This window comes from Cetorhinus maximus, chromosome 38, assembly GCF_964194155.1.
Source record: "Cetorhinus maximus chromosome 38, sCetMax3.hap1.1, whole genome shotgun sequence".
Taxonomy (NCBI): Eukaryota; Metazoa; Chordata; class Chondrichthyes; order Lamniformes; family Cetorhinidae; genus Cetorhinus; species Cetorhinus maximus.
In genome coordinates this window covers 4,750,475-4,764,214 of record NC_135916.1, presented here as the reverse complement: position 1 = coordinate 4,764,214, position 13,740 = coordinate 4,750,475, and the positions used below count along the sequence as shown (strand labels likewise).

The 13,740-nt window shown below is 49.8% G+C and overlaps 2 protein-coding genes across 2 annotated transcripts in view; both read right to left on the bottom strand.

The window, feature by feature from the left end:
- Nucleotides 1-13,740, bottom strand: part of LOC144672519 (Fc receptor-like protein 2) — a 287,381-nt gene that overhangs the window by 172,914 nt on the left and 100,727 nt on the right. The gene's annotated exons all lie outside the window — the stretch shown is intronic.
- On the bottom strand, nucleotides 2,493-12,548 carry LOC144672520 (osteoclast-associated immunoglobulin-like receptor). The gene is made up of 4 exons (XM_078534363.1): nucleotides 11,695-12,548; nucleotides 10,329-10,628; nucleotides 7,541-7,840; nucleotides 2,493-2,805 (listed from the first exon to the last, which is right to left on the bottom strand). Exons 1-4 carry the CDS (start codon nucleotides 11,744-11,746, stop codon nucleotides 2,714-2,716), a joined length of 744 nt encoding a protein of 247 aa, XP_078390489.1. The 5' UTR covers nucleotides 11,747-12,548; the 3' UTR covers nucleotides 2,493-2,713.

Sequence of the window (13,740 nt, the reverse complement as noted above, 5' to 3'; positions counted from 1 at the left end):
TCTCACCCTCCTCCCACGCACACTCAGTCATTCGCAACAACCCCCATACATATTCAGTCCCTTGCACTCCACCACACACACACTCAGTCCCTTGCACTCCACCACACACACACTCAGTCCCTTGCACTCCACCACACACACTCAGCCTCTCGCACTATCCCATGCACACACTCATTCCACCGCATGCACCCCGACACAGACTCAGTCTCTCGCACTCCGGTCCACACACACTCAGTCCCTCACACTCCACCACACACACACTCAGTCTCTCGCACTCCACCACACACACTCTCAGTCTCTCGCACTCCACCACACACACACACTCCCCCGACACATAATCATTCCCTCACGTACCCCCCATCTTAATCAGTCTCTCGCACACACACCCACACATATACTCAGCCTCTCACACGCCTCCGTACGCCCTCAGTCCCCCGCACACACCCACACAATCAGTTTCTTGCACTCACTGCACACCTCCAGTCTCTTGCATACCGCCCCCGCCCCCACCCCCGCAACACACACAAACTCTCGCCATCCACCTCAAAACGTCAGTCCTTCGCACTGCCACCCACACATACTCAGTCCCTTGCAAAGCCCCACTTATACTCAGCCTCTGGCACCCCCGCCTCACACCCTCAATCTCTCGCACTACCCCCACACACTTATTTTATCACCCCTCCCTCAAACACTCAGCCTATCGCAAACCACCAGCCCCTCAGTCTCTCGCACCACTCCCGCCCACCCCACACACACACACACAGGGGCGCCTCAAACGCGGGAGACAAACAGTCTCTGATTGGAGGAACAGTTCCATGCAACATCTTCCATTCAAAATCATTTGCTTGACCTGCATTTTGAAAAGTGCCTCCAGGGGCCAAATGGAGGGGTTTTGGGTGTCCGCAGCCGGCCCAGGGGATGCATGTTGAAGAAGCTGATTTAAAGGGAACATTTCTGACTGCGTTTCTCTTGCCATTACCTTCGTTGTCTTTATTCTTTCATGGGTTGTGGGCGTCACTGGCAAGGCCAACGTTCACTGCCCATCCCTTAATGGCCCTGAAATTATTGGCTTTTTAGGCCGTGATGGAGAGCGGTTAAGAGTCAGCCACATTTCTGGAAGTCTGGAGTAGCATGTAGGCGGGCCAGACAAGGATGGGTGGCGGGAGTCTGGAACTCTCTGCCTGAAATGTTGGTTGTGTCAGAAACTCTCGCAACATTAAAGAAGTATTTATATATTTACTTGTATTGCCATGGCTCCCAAGGCTATGGGCCAAGCGCTGGAAAGTGGGATTAGTTTAGTCAGCCATTTGTTGACCAGCGCGGACACAATGGGCAGAATGGCCTCCTTCAGTGTTGTAAACGTCTATGAGGCAGAGTTCCCTCTCTAAAGGACATCAGTGAAGCGGGTGGACTACTCATGGCAATCGATGGGACAGTTCTGCTTTCAATTCCAGATTTATTACTTGAAGTTATATTCCATCCCCCACTCATGGTGGGATTTTCCCCCATTCCCCAGGGCCCCATTCCCCTGGACCTCAGGAATCCTTTTTCTTCATTCGTTCAGGGTTGTGGGCTTCGCTGGCTGGGCCAGCTTTTATTATCCATCCCTAGTTGCCGTTGAGAAGTTGCTGTTGAGCTGCCTTCTTGATCCGCTGCAGACCATGTGGTGTGGGTACACCCACAGTGCTGTTAGGGAGGAAGTTCCAGGGTTTGACCCAGTGAAAGTGAAGAAATGGCTTATGTATTTTCAAGTCAGGATGGTGCGAGGCTTGGAAGGGAACTTCCAGGTGGTGGTGTTCCCATGTATCTGCTGCCCGCGTCCTGCTAGGTGTTAGTGGTCGTGGTTTTGGAAGGTGCTGTCGAAGGAGACTTGGTGAAATCCTGCAATGCATCTTGTAGATGGTACGTACTGCTGCTGCTGTACGTCAGTGGCGGAGGGAGTGAATGTTGGTGGATTAGAAATGATCAAGCGGGGCTGCTTTATCCTGGATGGTGTCGAGCTTCTTGTGTGTTGTGGGAGCTGCACTCATCCAGGATAGTGGGGAATATTCTATCACACACCTGAATCGTCTCTGGTAGAGTGTTAACTGTCTTTGGGGAGTCAAGAGGTGAATTACTCGTCGCAGGATTCCTAGACACTGACCTGCTCTTGTAGCCACAGTATTTATATTGTAGTAGTTCAGTTCAGTTTCCGGTCAATGTTAACCCACAGGGTGTTGACAGTGTAAGATTCAATGCTGGTAATGTCATTGAATGTCAAGGGGCGAAGGCTGGATTCTCGCTTGTCGGAGATGTTCACTGCCTGATACTTGTGTGGTTAAAATGCTACTTGCCACTTGAGAGCCCAAGCCGGGATATTGTCCAGGTCTTGCTGAATTTTGGCATGGACTGCTTCACTGGCATTAGCACGCTGACACAATCCCCTCCCCAACTGAATATACTTTTGCACCTTTATAAGAGCCCCTCTCACAAAGAGTGAGAAGATTGGATGCATGTTACATCCTTTGTAACAGAAAGCGGAGTATAAGGCTGCACTCTGGGTTTAGCATCGGGGAACCTTCAGTCACATTGCTGATATTTGCTAATGGAAAATTGGTACATGTTGATATCATGATGTAGACACTGAGATAGATTCAAAATTGCATTTATTCAAATATGAAATGTTCGAGTGATAACCCACACAGCTACAGCATTCATTTTCCTTGACTGGATTTCACTCTATTCCCAGGATAGACATAATCCCAAGAATGAAATTAGCAACGAGGCACAAAACGTTTGGGAATGAATCGCATGTTCCATTAAAATCTAGAAGAGAGGGGAGAATATTAATCTGTAATTCTCACACAACTTTGCAAAGACGAGTAGTGGCTCCTTGACCCCATTGTCCCCTCCATATGTCTGCAACCTGTACCACATAATACAATTCTTACACCCCGCTCCAAATCTCTCAATGCCCCATCACAAGCCCACCTATCACGGTAGCCTCCTCCAGCCTCTATAATTCGCATCCGCATGTTCAAACACCATCATAGCCCCTCGCGCCATCTTTCCCTATCTCTGAAACATTCTCCGGCCCCTACAATTCTCATTCTCCTATTCAAACCCCTCCATGGCCCCTTACTTACTCCCTCTCTGTTTCTGTAACCTACTCCAAAACCTGCAATTCTCACTCTCATGTTCAAATCCCTCCATGGCCCCTTACTTACTCCCTCTCTGTTTCTGTAACCTACTCCAAAACCAGCAATTCTCACTCTCATGTTGAAATCCCTCCATGGCCCCTCGCCCCCTCCCTGCCTATCTATGTACCCTTCTCCAGCCCCTAAAATTTTCACTCCCTTGTTCAAATCCTTCTATGGCCTAAGCTCCCTCCCTATCTCTGTAATCTCCCTCAACCCCTCCAATTCTGACCCTCCGGTTCAAATCGCTCCATGGCACTCACTCCCTTTCCCTCCCTATATCTGTAAGCACCTCCAGCCCCAATAATTCTCAATCTCATGATCAAGTACCATCATAGCCCCACGCCCCCTCCCTCCTTATCTCAGTAACCTCCTTCAGCCCCTCCAATTCTCATCCTTATGTTCAAATGCGACAATTGCCCTTCGCCCCTCTCCCTCCCTATCTCTGTAACCTCCCCAGCCACTAAAATTCTCATCCTCCTGTTCAACTCCCTCCCTCAGCCCCTCCCTCTCGATCTCTGTATCCTCCTCAAGCCCCTATAATTCTCGTCCTCCTGTTCAAATCCCTCCCTCACTATCTCTGTAACCTCATCCAGCCCCTTTAATGCTCATCCTCATGTTCAAATATCAACAAAGCACACCACCCCTTCTCTCCCTATCTCTGTAACCGTCTCCAGCCCCTACAGTTCTCACCCTCCTGTTCTAATCCTTACCTTGCCCCTCCGTCCTTATCTCTGTAACATTCTCCAGCCCCTACAATTCTCATCCTACATATGGACATTCGAATAAGGAGCAGGAGTAGTCCCCTTGGACCCTTGGGCTTCTCCGCCATTCAATAAAATCATGGCAGACTTGATTGTCATCACCTGCCTACCACCAATAACCTTTCACCCCATTAGCTGCCAAGAATCTATCCAGCTCTACCTTAAAAATATTCAAATGCACTGCTTCCACCTACGATTGAGGAAGAGATTTCCAAAGACTCACGATAGTTCATCTGATCTCTGTCTTAAATGGGCCATCCCACACTTTTATACAATGACACCTAGTTTTAGATTCTCCCACAAGAGGAAACATCCTCTCCACATCCACCCTGTCAAGACCCCTCAGCATCTAAAAGGTTTCAATCCAATCAACTCATAATCTTCTAAACTCCAGTGGATACAAGCCTAACCTGTCCAGCCTTTCTTCATAAAACAACCCGCCGATACCTGGCATTAGTCTGGTAAACCTCCTCTGAAACTATTGCATTTGCATTCTTTCTTAAATAAGGAGACCAATACTGCACACAGTAATCCAGGTCCAATATCTACATGGCCCCGCGTCCTCCTCCCCATCTCTGTAGCCTCCTCCAACCCCGCAAAATCTCATCTTCCTGTTCAAATGCCTCCTTCACTCCCTCCCTTCCTATCTCTGTAACTTGCTCTATACACTACAATTCTCATACTCTTGTTCAAATCCCTTCCTCGTCCCCTCCCTCCCGGACTCTGCAACTTCCTCCAGTACCTAAAATTCTCATCCTCCTTTTCAAATCTCTCTCGCCCCCTCCATAACTGTCCCTGTAACCTCCTCCAGCCCCCACAATTCTCCTCCTCCTGTCCAAATCCCTGCGTGGTCCCTCGCCCCCTCCCTCCCTATCCGTGTAACCACCCCCAGCTCCTACAGTTCTCGAACACCTGTTCAAATCTCTCAATGGCCCCTCGCCCCCTCCCAATCTCTCCAACGTCCTCCAAACACATCTCTCGTCCCACTATATAGTCCCTGCATAGCGCCTCGCCCCCTCACTCTCTCTCTCTAACCTTGTTCAAAGCATGTTGGTTTAGGTCAAAGAGATGGTTTTGGAAGAGAATCTTAAAGGAGAGAGATTGTGGGGATGTGGGGCGTAGGGTAAGGTGTTGCACGCTGGTGTGTGGGGAGATAGTGAATAGAGAAAGAGAGGTTTAGAGAGTGAATTCCAGAGCGCAGGGCCTCCGGGCTTATGGCGCGGCCGCCAATGGTGCAGAGATGGAACTCAAGGGATTTCAAGAGGCCTGGATTGAATAACAGAAAATAGGAAATAGGATCGGGATTAGACGAATCGGCCCCTCAACCTGTTCCGCCATTCAATAAGATCATGGCTGATCTTCTTGTGTTTAGATTTCCACTTCCCCATCGAGGCCCCGATAACGTCTGATTCCCTTACCTGACAAGAGTCTATCTACTTCCGCCTTAACAATATTCAATGGCCGCGCCTGCACAGTCTTCTGAGGCAGAGAGTTCGAAAGTCTCACAGCCCTCTGTGAGAAAAAAAATCCTCCTCATCTCTGTCCCAGAAGGGTGAGCCCTGATTTTAAAACAGTGCACCCTAATTCAGGACTCACCCTTAAGAGGAAATATCCCTTCCACGCCCACCTTGCCAAGGCCGTTCAGGATCTTGTACAAATCCAACAAATCACCTCTCACTGTTCTAGAATCCAGTGGAAACAAGCCCAGTCTGTCCAACCTTTGTCAGGTGGAAATCTAGGAAAATTCCTCTGAACCGCCTCCAATGCCCTTCCTTCAATAAGGAGACCAAAACTGCACTCTGCATATTGAAGGATTGCAGTGACGGTGGAGGGGTGTTGGAGATAGGGATGGGCCGATGTGTCACGTATGGATTTGAACGGGAGGATGAGGATTGAGAATTGAGCATTGGAATTAGGGATGTGTTGGGAGCCCATGTAGAGACCTGTAAAGGGGAGTCCGTATTGTAGATTCCTGCGGAAGGGTTCAGGGTCAGGTTGAGGCATTTGAAGAGAAGGATTATCGTTTTAAGGTTGTGGCGTTGCTGGAGCAGGCGGCAATGTAGGACAGTGAGCACAAAGCGGGGATACAGGAGCGGGACTCAGTGCGTGTGAGGACATGGAGCACCAGGCATATTGGATCAGCTTCGGGCTACAAGGGGTAGAAGATGGGAGTCTAACCGCAATCGTGCTGAAATGATCAATTCTAGAGGCAACAACAATGCACAGATGAGTGTTTCAGGTTCAGATGAGCTGAGACAGTGGGAATCGAGCGATGTTATAGAGGTGGAAATAGGCAGCATTCGCACTGACTTTATGCCTCGGCAAATGATTAGCAGACGCATTGCAACACCACCATCTGCAAGTTGTTCTCCAAGCCACACACTATCCTCCCTGGGAACTACATCATCATCCGTTCATTGTAGCAGGATTTTTCTATTTTATAATCATTCACGGGATGTGGGATTTGCTGGCTGGGCCAGAATTTATTGCCCATTCCTAGTTGTCCTTGAGAAAGTGGTGATGAGCTGTCTTCTTGAGCCGCTGCAGTGCCTGTGGCGCAGCTACACCCACAGCGCTGTTCGGGAGGGAGTTCCAGAATATTCACCCAGAGACAGTGAAGGAACAGCGATATATTTCAAAGTCAGGATGGTGAGTGGCTTGGAGGGGAACTTCCAGGTGGTGGTGTTTCCGTGTTTCTGCTGTCGCTGTCTGTCTAGATGGTGGTGGTCGTGGTTTTGGAATGTGCCCTTTAAAGAGCCTTGGCGAGTTGCTGCAGAGCATCTTGTAGATTGTACACACTGCTGCCACTGTGCTTCGGTGGTGGAGGGAGTGAATGTCTGTGGATGGGGTGCCAATCAAGCGAGGCTGCTTTGTCCTGGACGGTGTCGATCTTCCTGAGTGTTGTGGGAGCTGTGCTCATCGAGGAAAGTGCAGAGTATTCCATCACAGTTCTGAATTATGCCTTGTAGATTGTGGACAGGCTTTGGGGGGTCAGGAGGTGATTTACTCTTGGCAGGATTCCCAGTCTCTGACCTGCTCTTGTGGCTACAGTATGTATATGGCTGGTCCATTTCAGTTTCTGGTCAATGGTGACCCACGAGGATCAAAACCCCTGGACTCCCTCCAGAACAGCCCGGTGTTCTACACTGCTGCGGTTCAAGAAGGCAGCTCACCACCACCTTCTCTTGGGGCAATACGGGGGAAGCATTAGATGCTGGGCTCCGCCTGTGATGCCCCAATCCCATGAACGAATTAGAGGAAATGTGTTTGAAATCTCGTCCCTGGGTCAAACATGACACCGAGGAATTGACCATTCTGTTCCAGTGTATGAACAATTGGGAGGGAGAGCGGATGAGTCACCGGCTTTGGACTTAAGTTCGGAATGGCGATCGAAGACAAAGCTTTCAAGGTATGCAACATTCAATAAGGGATGTCTATGCACATTCGGCACTGGAAGTCCGATAAAGATTGTGACAATTGAGAGATGATGGAATTGTGCATAGAGGTGGCGGGGAGAGAGCTGGGTATTGCCAGCATAGATGCGTGAACTGACATTGTGATTTCGGCTGTCGCCTCAGGGGGCTATTAAATGTCACTCACCTGTCACAGTTACCTGCACCGCTTCGCTGCGGGCTGAGTAATATGCCGTCTTCTTTACTATCCTGGCATAGCCACAGTTGAAGCTCCATTTCCCGGCACTGATCAAGTCATTGACGATGAACGAGGCCGACGGCACAGAGCCGGATACATTTATTGTTCCCCTAGCTTCTCCATCGCTGTACAAGTAGAATAGGCCACCGGAGTTCAGAATGGCGCCTGTGCAGGTCAGTCGAATGGGCCTCCCACTGCTGACCTTGCCAGAAGGCGGTTCGACAGAAATTGTGGCCCTGGGGAGCTCCTCTGAAATTAAATAGGCGCAGACATGAATAGTCTACAGCACACACTGGGAGACTGACTGAGTCAGGTATTGATGCACCAGGAGAAAGGCCGGGAGTGTGGGTCGGCGTGGGGTTATTTTATCACTACCTCCTGGTACTCAGTATTGTCTGCAGGCACCTCAACTCGATAATTCAGATCAAAAGTTACCCGATGTCAAAGCAGAAAGGCTTCTACACGGTAAGGGGCAGAGACACCTGCTCTAGGATTTGAGCTCCACAATCCAGGCCGACACTGCCTCCGGTGCCAGTACTGAGGTATCGCTGCACTGTCGGGGGTAGAGGTCAATTCTCCAGTTCTTGAGCTCCAGAATCCAGGCAGACACTCCTCCCGGTGCCAGTACTGAGGGAGTGCTGCAGTGTCGGAGTTAGATGTATTTACTCTTGGACTGGAGCTCCATAATCCACCATTAAATGAGATCATGGTTGATCTTCTTGTGTTTCGATTTCCACATTCCCACCTACCCCTGATAATCATTGATTCCCTAGCGAACAAGAACCTATCTACCTCCACCGTAAAAATATTAAATGACCCCGCCTTCACCAGCTTCTGAGGCGGAGAGTTCCAAATTCACACTATCCACTGTGAGAGAAAAAATATCTCCACATCTCTGTCCTAAAAGGGCGACGCCTAATTTGAAAACAGTTTCCCCTCGTTCTGGACTCACCCACAAGAGGAAACATCCTTTCCACGTCCACTTTGTCCAGGCCGACTCACCCACAAGAGGAAACATCCTTTCCACGTCCACTTTGTCCAGGCCGTTCAGGATCTTGTATATTTCAATCAAATCACCCCTCACTCTTCTAAACTCCAACAAGGCCAGTCTGTCCAGCCTTTCCTCATAAGACAACCCACTCATTCCAGGTATCAATGTAGTAAACCTCCTCTGAACCGCCTCCAATACATTTACATCCTTCCTTAAATAAGGAGACCAAAAAGCAGGATAAGGCAAGTCTTCAGAATGGCCAGCCAGAGACAGGATTTGACCCTGACTGAGACAACGGAGGCGATTGATTCAGAGACTAACCTTCCTTCTGACATTAACATGGCAAAGTCATTAACGAGCAAACATCTTGACACTACGCACTTCCTTAAGTGAAGCAGCGCACAGTAAATCGTCCTACGCACACTGGTGAGGGAAAAGCTGTTTATGGAACTAAGATGGCAGCTGTAGGGAGTCACCACAGGTCTAAGGGCTCGTCTTATGTATGGACACAATGTCAATTTAGGGGTGGAATGATCAATGGCTACATGATAACAGCAGGGACAGGAGCGTGCAGCCCCCAGCTGCCGAATAGCATGAGATGAAGAAGGCGCACCACGTCCCCTCACGCCCTTTTTCTCAAAACCGCAGCCCGGGGAAGCAGGGTGGGGGGGGGGGGGGGGGGGGGGTGGAGGGGGGTGGAGGGGAGGTAGGGAGTGGGGTGGGGCGGAAGGATGCCGGCCATAACCTGTTGGCATCAACCCCGTCACACCCCTCTGAGAATTTTGTGATGCTTCAACTAGGAAGCCTCACCCCCGGCCCTATTTTACTGGGTCGTTCCTCACAGGGCAGCCCCTGTTAGCCTTGGAATCAGCCTGGTGAAGTTCCTTTGCAAGCCCCTCGGGCATCTATATCATTTTATCAAGCAAATAGACCGAGGCTGTGGACCAGCACGTCCTGGCGTTTCCCCTAGGCTTGCCAGCTCCTCTTACCTAATTACATGTTGTTGACAAGTCAAGTGCCCCATCCCGCGTTGCCCCAGAATTATGTTAGGTGGAGTGTGAATGATGACAGGACACTCGCCCCTGTGTCCCTGGGCGCTAAAAAGAGTATTGTGGAGTCTTGGAATGCAATGCCAAAGACATGATTTGCCACTTCCTGAGTTCAGACTGGTAACTGATTCAGGCACCAGCCTTTCGTCAGATTCACAACATTGGAAACTCAATTATGGCTGAAAAGGGGACATGTCGAAGCTTTCTGTCTGCCATTCATCAGGACGCTGGACAAGAATATCAACATAAGGAGGAAATAAACTAAAATTTACGCCACAAGAGTGTGCTGATTGGCTGGCAAGTAGTGTTGCCATGGAGTATGCACCATTGATGATGAGCGACAGTTAGCTGCCAAGCATTGTTGTCTTCTTCCCCTTGTTACTAATTACCTCCACCGATATGGATTCAACATCTTCCCGTCCAAGATCATTTCTTATTATCGCACTTATTCCATCTCGTACTAACAAAGCTACCCCACCACCCTTTCCTCCCTGCCTGTCCTTTCAAAAAGTCCCATACCCCAGCTTTGACCTCCTTGTAACCGCGTCTCTGTAATGGCTGTAAGATCATACCCTTTAACCTCTGCTCGTGCCATTAATTCATTTATTATGTTCTGAAACCTGCGTGCATTTAAGTAAAAGGTCACTAATTTTGCCTTTTTATGCGACAAAGATACATTGAATAACACATGTCTTACCGGTCACATTGAACTGCACCAGGTCGCTACGCGGGGACCCGTAATCTCTTCCTAGCACCGTCCTCACCGCCTTGCAGCTGTACGCTCCGCCATCCATTGGCTCCAGCTCCTTGATGGTGAAGGTGGAGGTCCGCACGGACTCTGAGGTGTTGTGGGTGTCGATGATACTCCCGTCACGTTCCCTGTACAAGCGGGAGAGGCGGCTTGGGTAGCTGGTGGTGCAGTTAATGTGAACCTGATCCCCCACCGAGAGCACCCCGGAGGCCGGCTCCACGGAGACTGAGGGCTTTGGAAGCTCATCTGTAAGAAATGGGGCGCAAGGAGCAAACAAGTATGGCTGAAAAAAGAGACACGTCGGAGCTTTTCATCAGGACACTTTGCAAGAATATCAATATAAGATGCTGGACAAAACAACAATTTCTACCGCATGCGAAGAGAGTGCTGATCAGCTGGCAAGTTTGCATTGCTATGGAGAATGTACCACTGATGATGACTGACAGTTAGCTGGCTAGCATTGTTGTATTCTACCCCTTCTTATAACTTATCTCCACCGACAAGGATTTGACATCTTCCGACCCAAGATCATTTATTTCTAGCGCTTTTTGTGAATATAAGGACAACATTGTGAAACGAAGCGTGAAGCGGCAATGGGACCCGGTTCCTGGGCTCACGTCGATCAGTCCAGACTTGAGCTCAGAGCCCAACTGATTGCGCAACTCAAAGCCGGGCGAAAAATTCCAACTTTTAGAGTTTGCGGGCTCAAAATTTGTGCTGTTCGGCTGCCATGGGCTGCACGATAATATTTCAGCTCTTGCTTTCCACTCTTTGGCTATGGCAACCCCAAGTTGACATAGCGATTCACGCATTAAATGACCCGCCACACCTGCGGTGCTACATGCCAGCTCTTCTTACGGTCACATAAACAGCTTGGGTCTCTTTCTCCGGCGTGAGGTGATGAATTAGAGGAACTGAGGTTTCCCTGCTCAGGGGGAGGGAAAGGTGCAGTGGTATTGTCGATAGACTAATAATCCAAAGACCCAGGGTAATACTCTTAGGGCTTGGGTTCCAATTCGGCCACCATCTCGAATCAAAAGTCCAGTGATGACCATGAGGAGATTCTCGTAAAATCACATCTGGGTTCACTAATGTCCTTTAGGGAAGTAAATCCGCCGCCCTTGTCTGTTCTACCCTCCATGTGACTCTAGATCCCGATTTAGACTGTTAAAAGCCCCCGGAACAAGGGCAATTAGGGATGGGCAATAAATGCTGGCCGAGCCGGCGATGCCCACACCCCATAAACCAATTAAAAATTAGCGACCTTCAGTGTTTCTCCCTCTCAGTCAGTGTCTTGTTGAGTCTCCCTTACCTGCTACATTGAACTGCACCGGGTCGCTGATCGGCGAATAGGCCCAGGTCATGTTCCTCTGGAAGAATTTTTGGTATTTGCAGGTGTAGGAGTTCTGCCCTTTCGATGGTAAAGCTGCAGCGACCTTGAAAGCGGCGGTATAGTTCACTTCATTCGCGGCCAAGACTCTGTCTTTGAAACCCTTGTAAAGTTCAACATTGCAGTCGGTGAGAGGGAAATGGCAGACGAGTGAAAACTCTTCTCCCGGTAGAATAACACTCGATGGCGGAACCAGAGACAGGATGGGTTTGGGTAAGGAAGCTGAAGAATAAACAATATATCACACACGGCAGGTTTGATACAAACATTTTTATTGGTGCTCCACAATGAATCCGCTCCCCTGCATCCCACACACTCATTAACGCCCGCCAGACAATGTTGTGCCCGCCGCCCAGCTGGAAATAAACCAGGTGGGGTGTTATCCTTATTTAATTGTTTAATTTGTTCATGGGGTGTGGGCGTCGCTGGTTGGGCCAGCATCGATTGCCCATCACTAATTTCCTCATGAGGAGGTGGTGGCGGGCTGCCTTCTTGAACCGCTGCAGACCCTGTGGTGTAGATACAGACATAGTGCTATTAGGGAGGAATTTCCAGGAATTTGTCCCTCTGGTGTAGGTACACCCACGGCGTTGTTAGAGAAGGAGCCCTAGGATTGTGTCCCTCTGGTGTAGGTACCCCCACGGCGCTGCTAGGGAGGGAGTCCCAGGATTTTGTTCGTGTGGTCTTGGCACACCCATGTTGCTGTTAGGGAGGGAGTTCCAGGATTTCGCCCGTGTGGTGTAGGTACACCCAGAGTACTGCTAGGGAGGTAGTCCCAGGATTTTGTCCATGTGGTGTAGGTACACCCTACCTGCAGCTAGGGAGGGAATGACAGGGATTTGTCCATGTGCTCTATGCACACCCATGGTGCTGTTAGGGAGGGCCTTACAGGATTTTGTCCCTGTGGCGTAAGCACACCCACGTCACTGTTAGGGAGGGAGTTCCAGGATTTTGTCCGTGTTGTGTAGGTACTCCCACAGTGCTGCTAGCGAGGGAGTTCCAGGATTTTGTCCATGTTGTGTAGGTACACCCATGGCGCTGTTAGGGAGGGAGTTCCAGGATTTTCTCCGTGTGGTGTAGGTAGACCCACAATGCTGTTATGGTGGGCGTTCCGGGATTTTGTCCCTGTGTTGTAGGTACACCCACGGCGATGTTAGGGGGGGAGTTCCAGGATTTTGTCCGTGTGGTGTAGGTACGCCCACTGCGCTGTTAGGGATGGAGTTCTGAGAATATCTCCGTGTGGTGTAGGTACACCCACACTGCTGTTAGGGAGGGAGGCCTGGATTTTGTCCGTGTGGTCTAGGCACACCCACTGCGATGTTAGGGAGGGAGTCCCAGGATTTTGTAGGTGTGGTGTAGGTACATCCACAGTGCGGTTAGGGTGGGAGTTCCGGGAATATCTCCGTGTGGTGCAGGTACACCCACAGCGCTGTTAGCGAGTTAGTTCCAGGATTTTGTCCCTGTGTTGTAGGCACAGCCACGGCGCTGTTTGGGAGGGAGTTCCAGGGTTTGGACCATGGTGGGTATCTACACCCACAGTGCTGAAAGAAGGGTGTTCCAGGATTTGGATCCAGTGACAGTGAAGGTATAGCGATGGTGAGTGGCTTGGAGGGGAACTTCCAGGTGGTGGTGTTCCATGTTTCTGCTGCCATTGTCCCTCTAAATGGTAGCGGCTGTGGGTTTGGAATGTGCTGTGGAAGGAGCCTTGGTGTGTTGCCGCAGTGAATCTTCTAGATGGTACATACTGCTGCTACTGTGTGTCGGTGGTGGAGGGCGTGAATGTTTGTGGACTGGGTGCCATATGGTCTACTCCTGCTCCTACTTCTCATTTATGTAGTAGGACTTCAACTCACGCCTCTAGTCACGAATCCATGTTTCATGATGTCGAGTCCCGGAACATAATCACTGTGATTCCCCACCCTCTAGTTGTACATAATTGCATAGGAAATGACATTTCTAAATTAAACA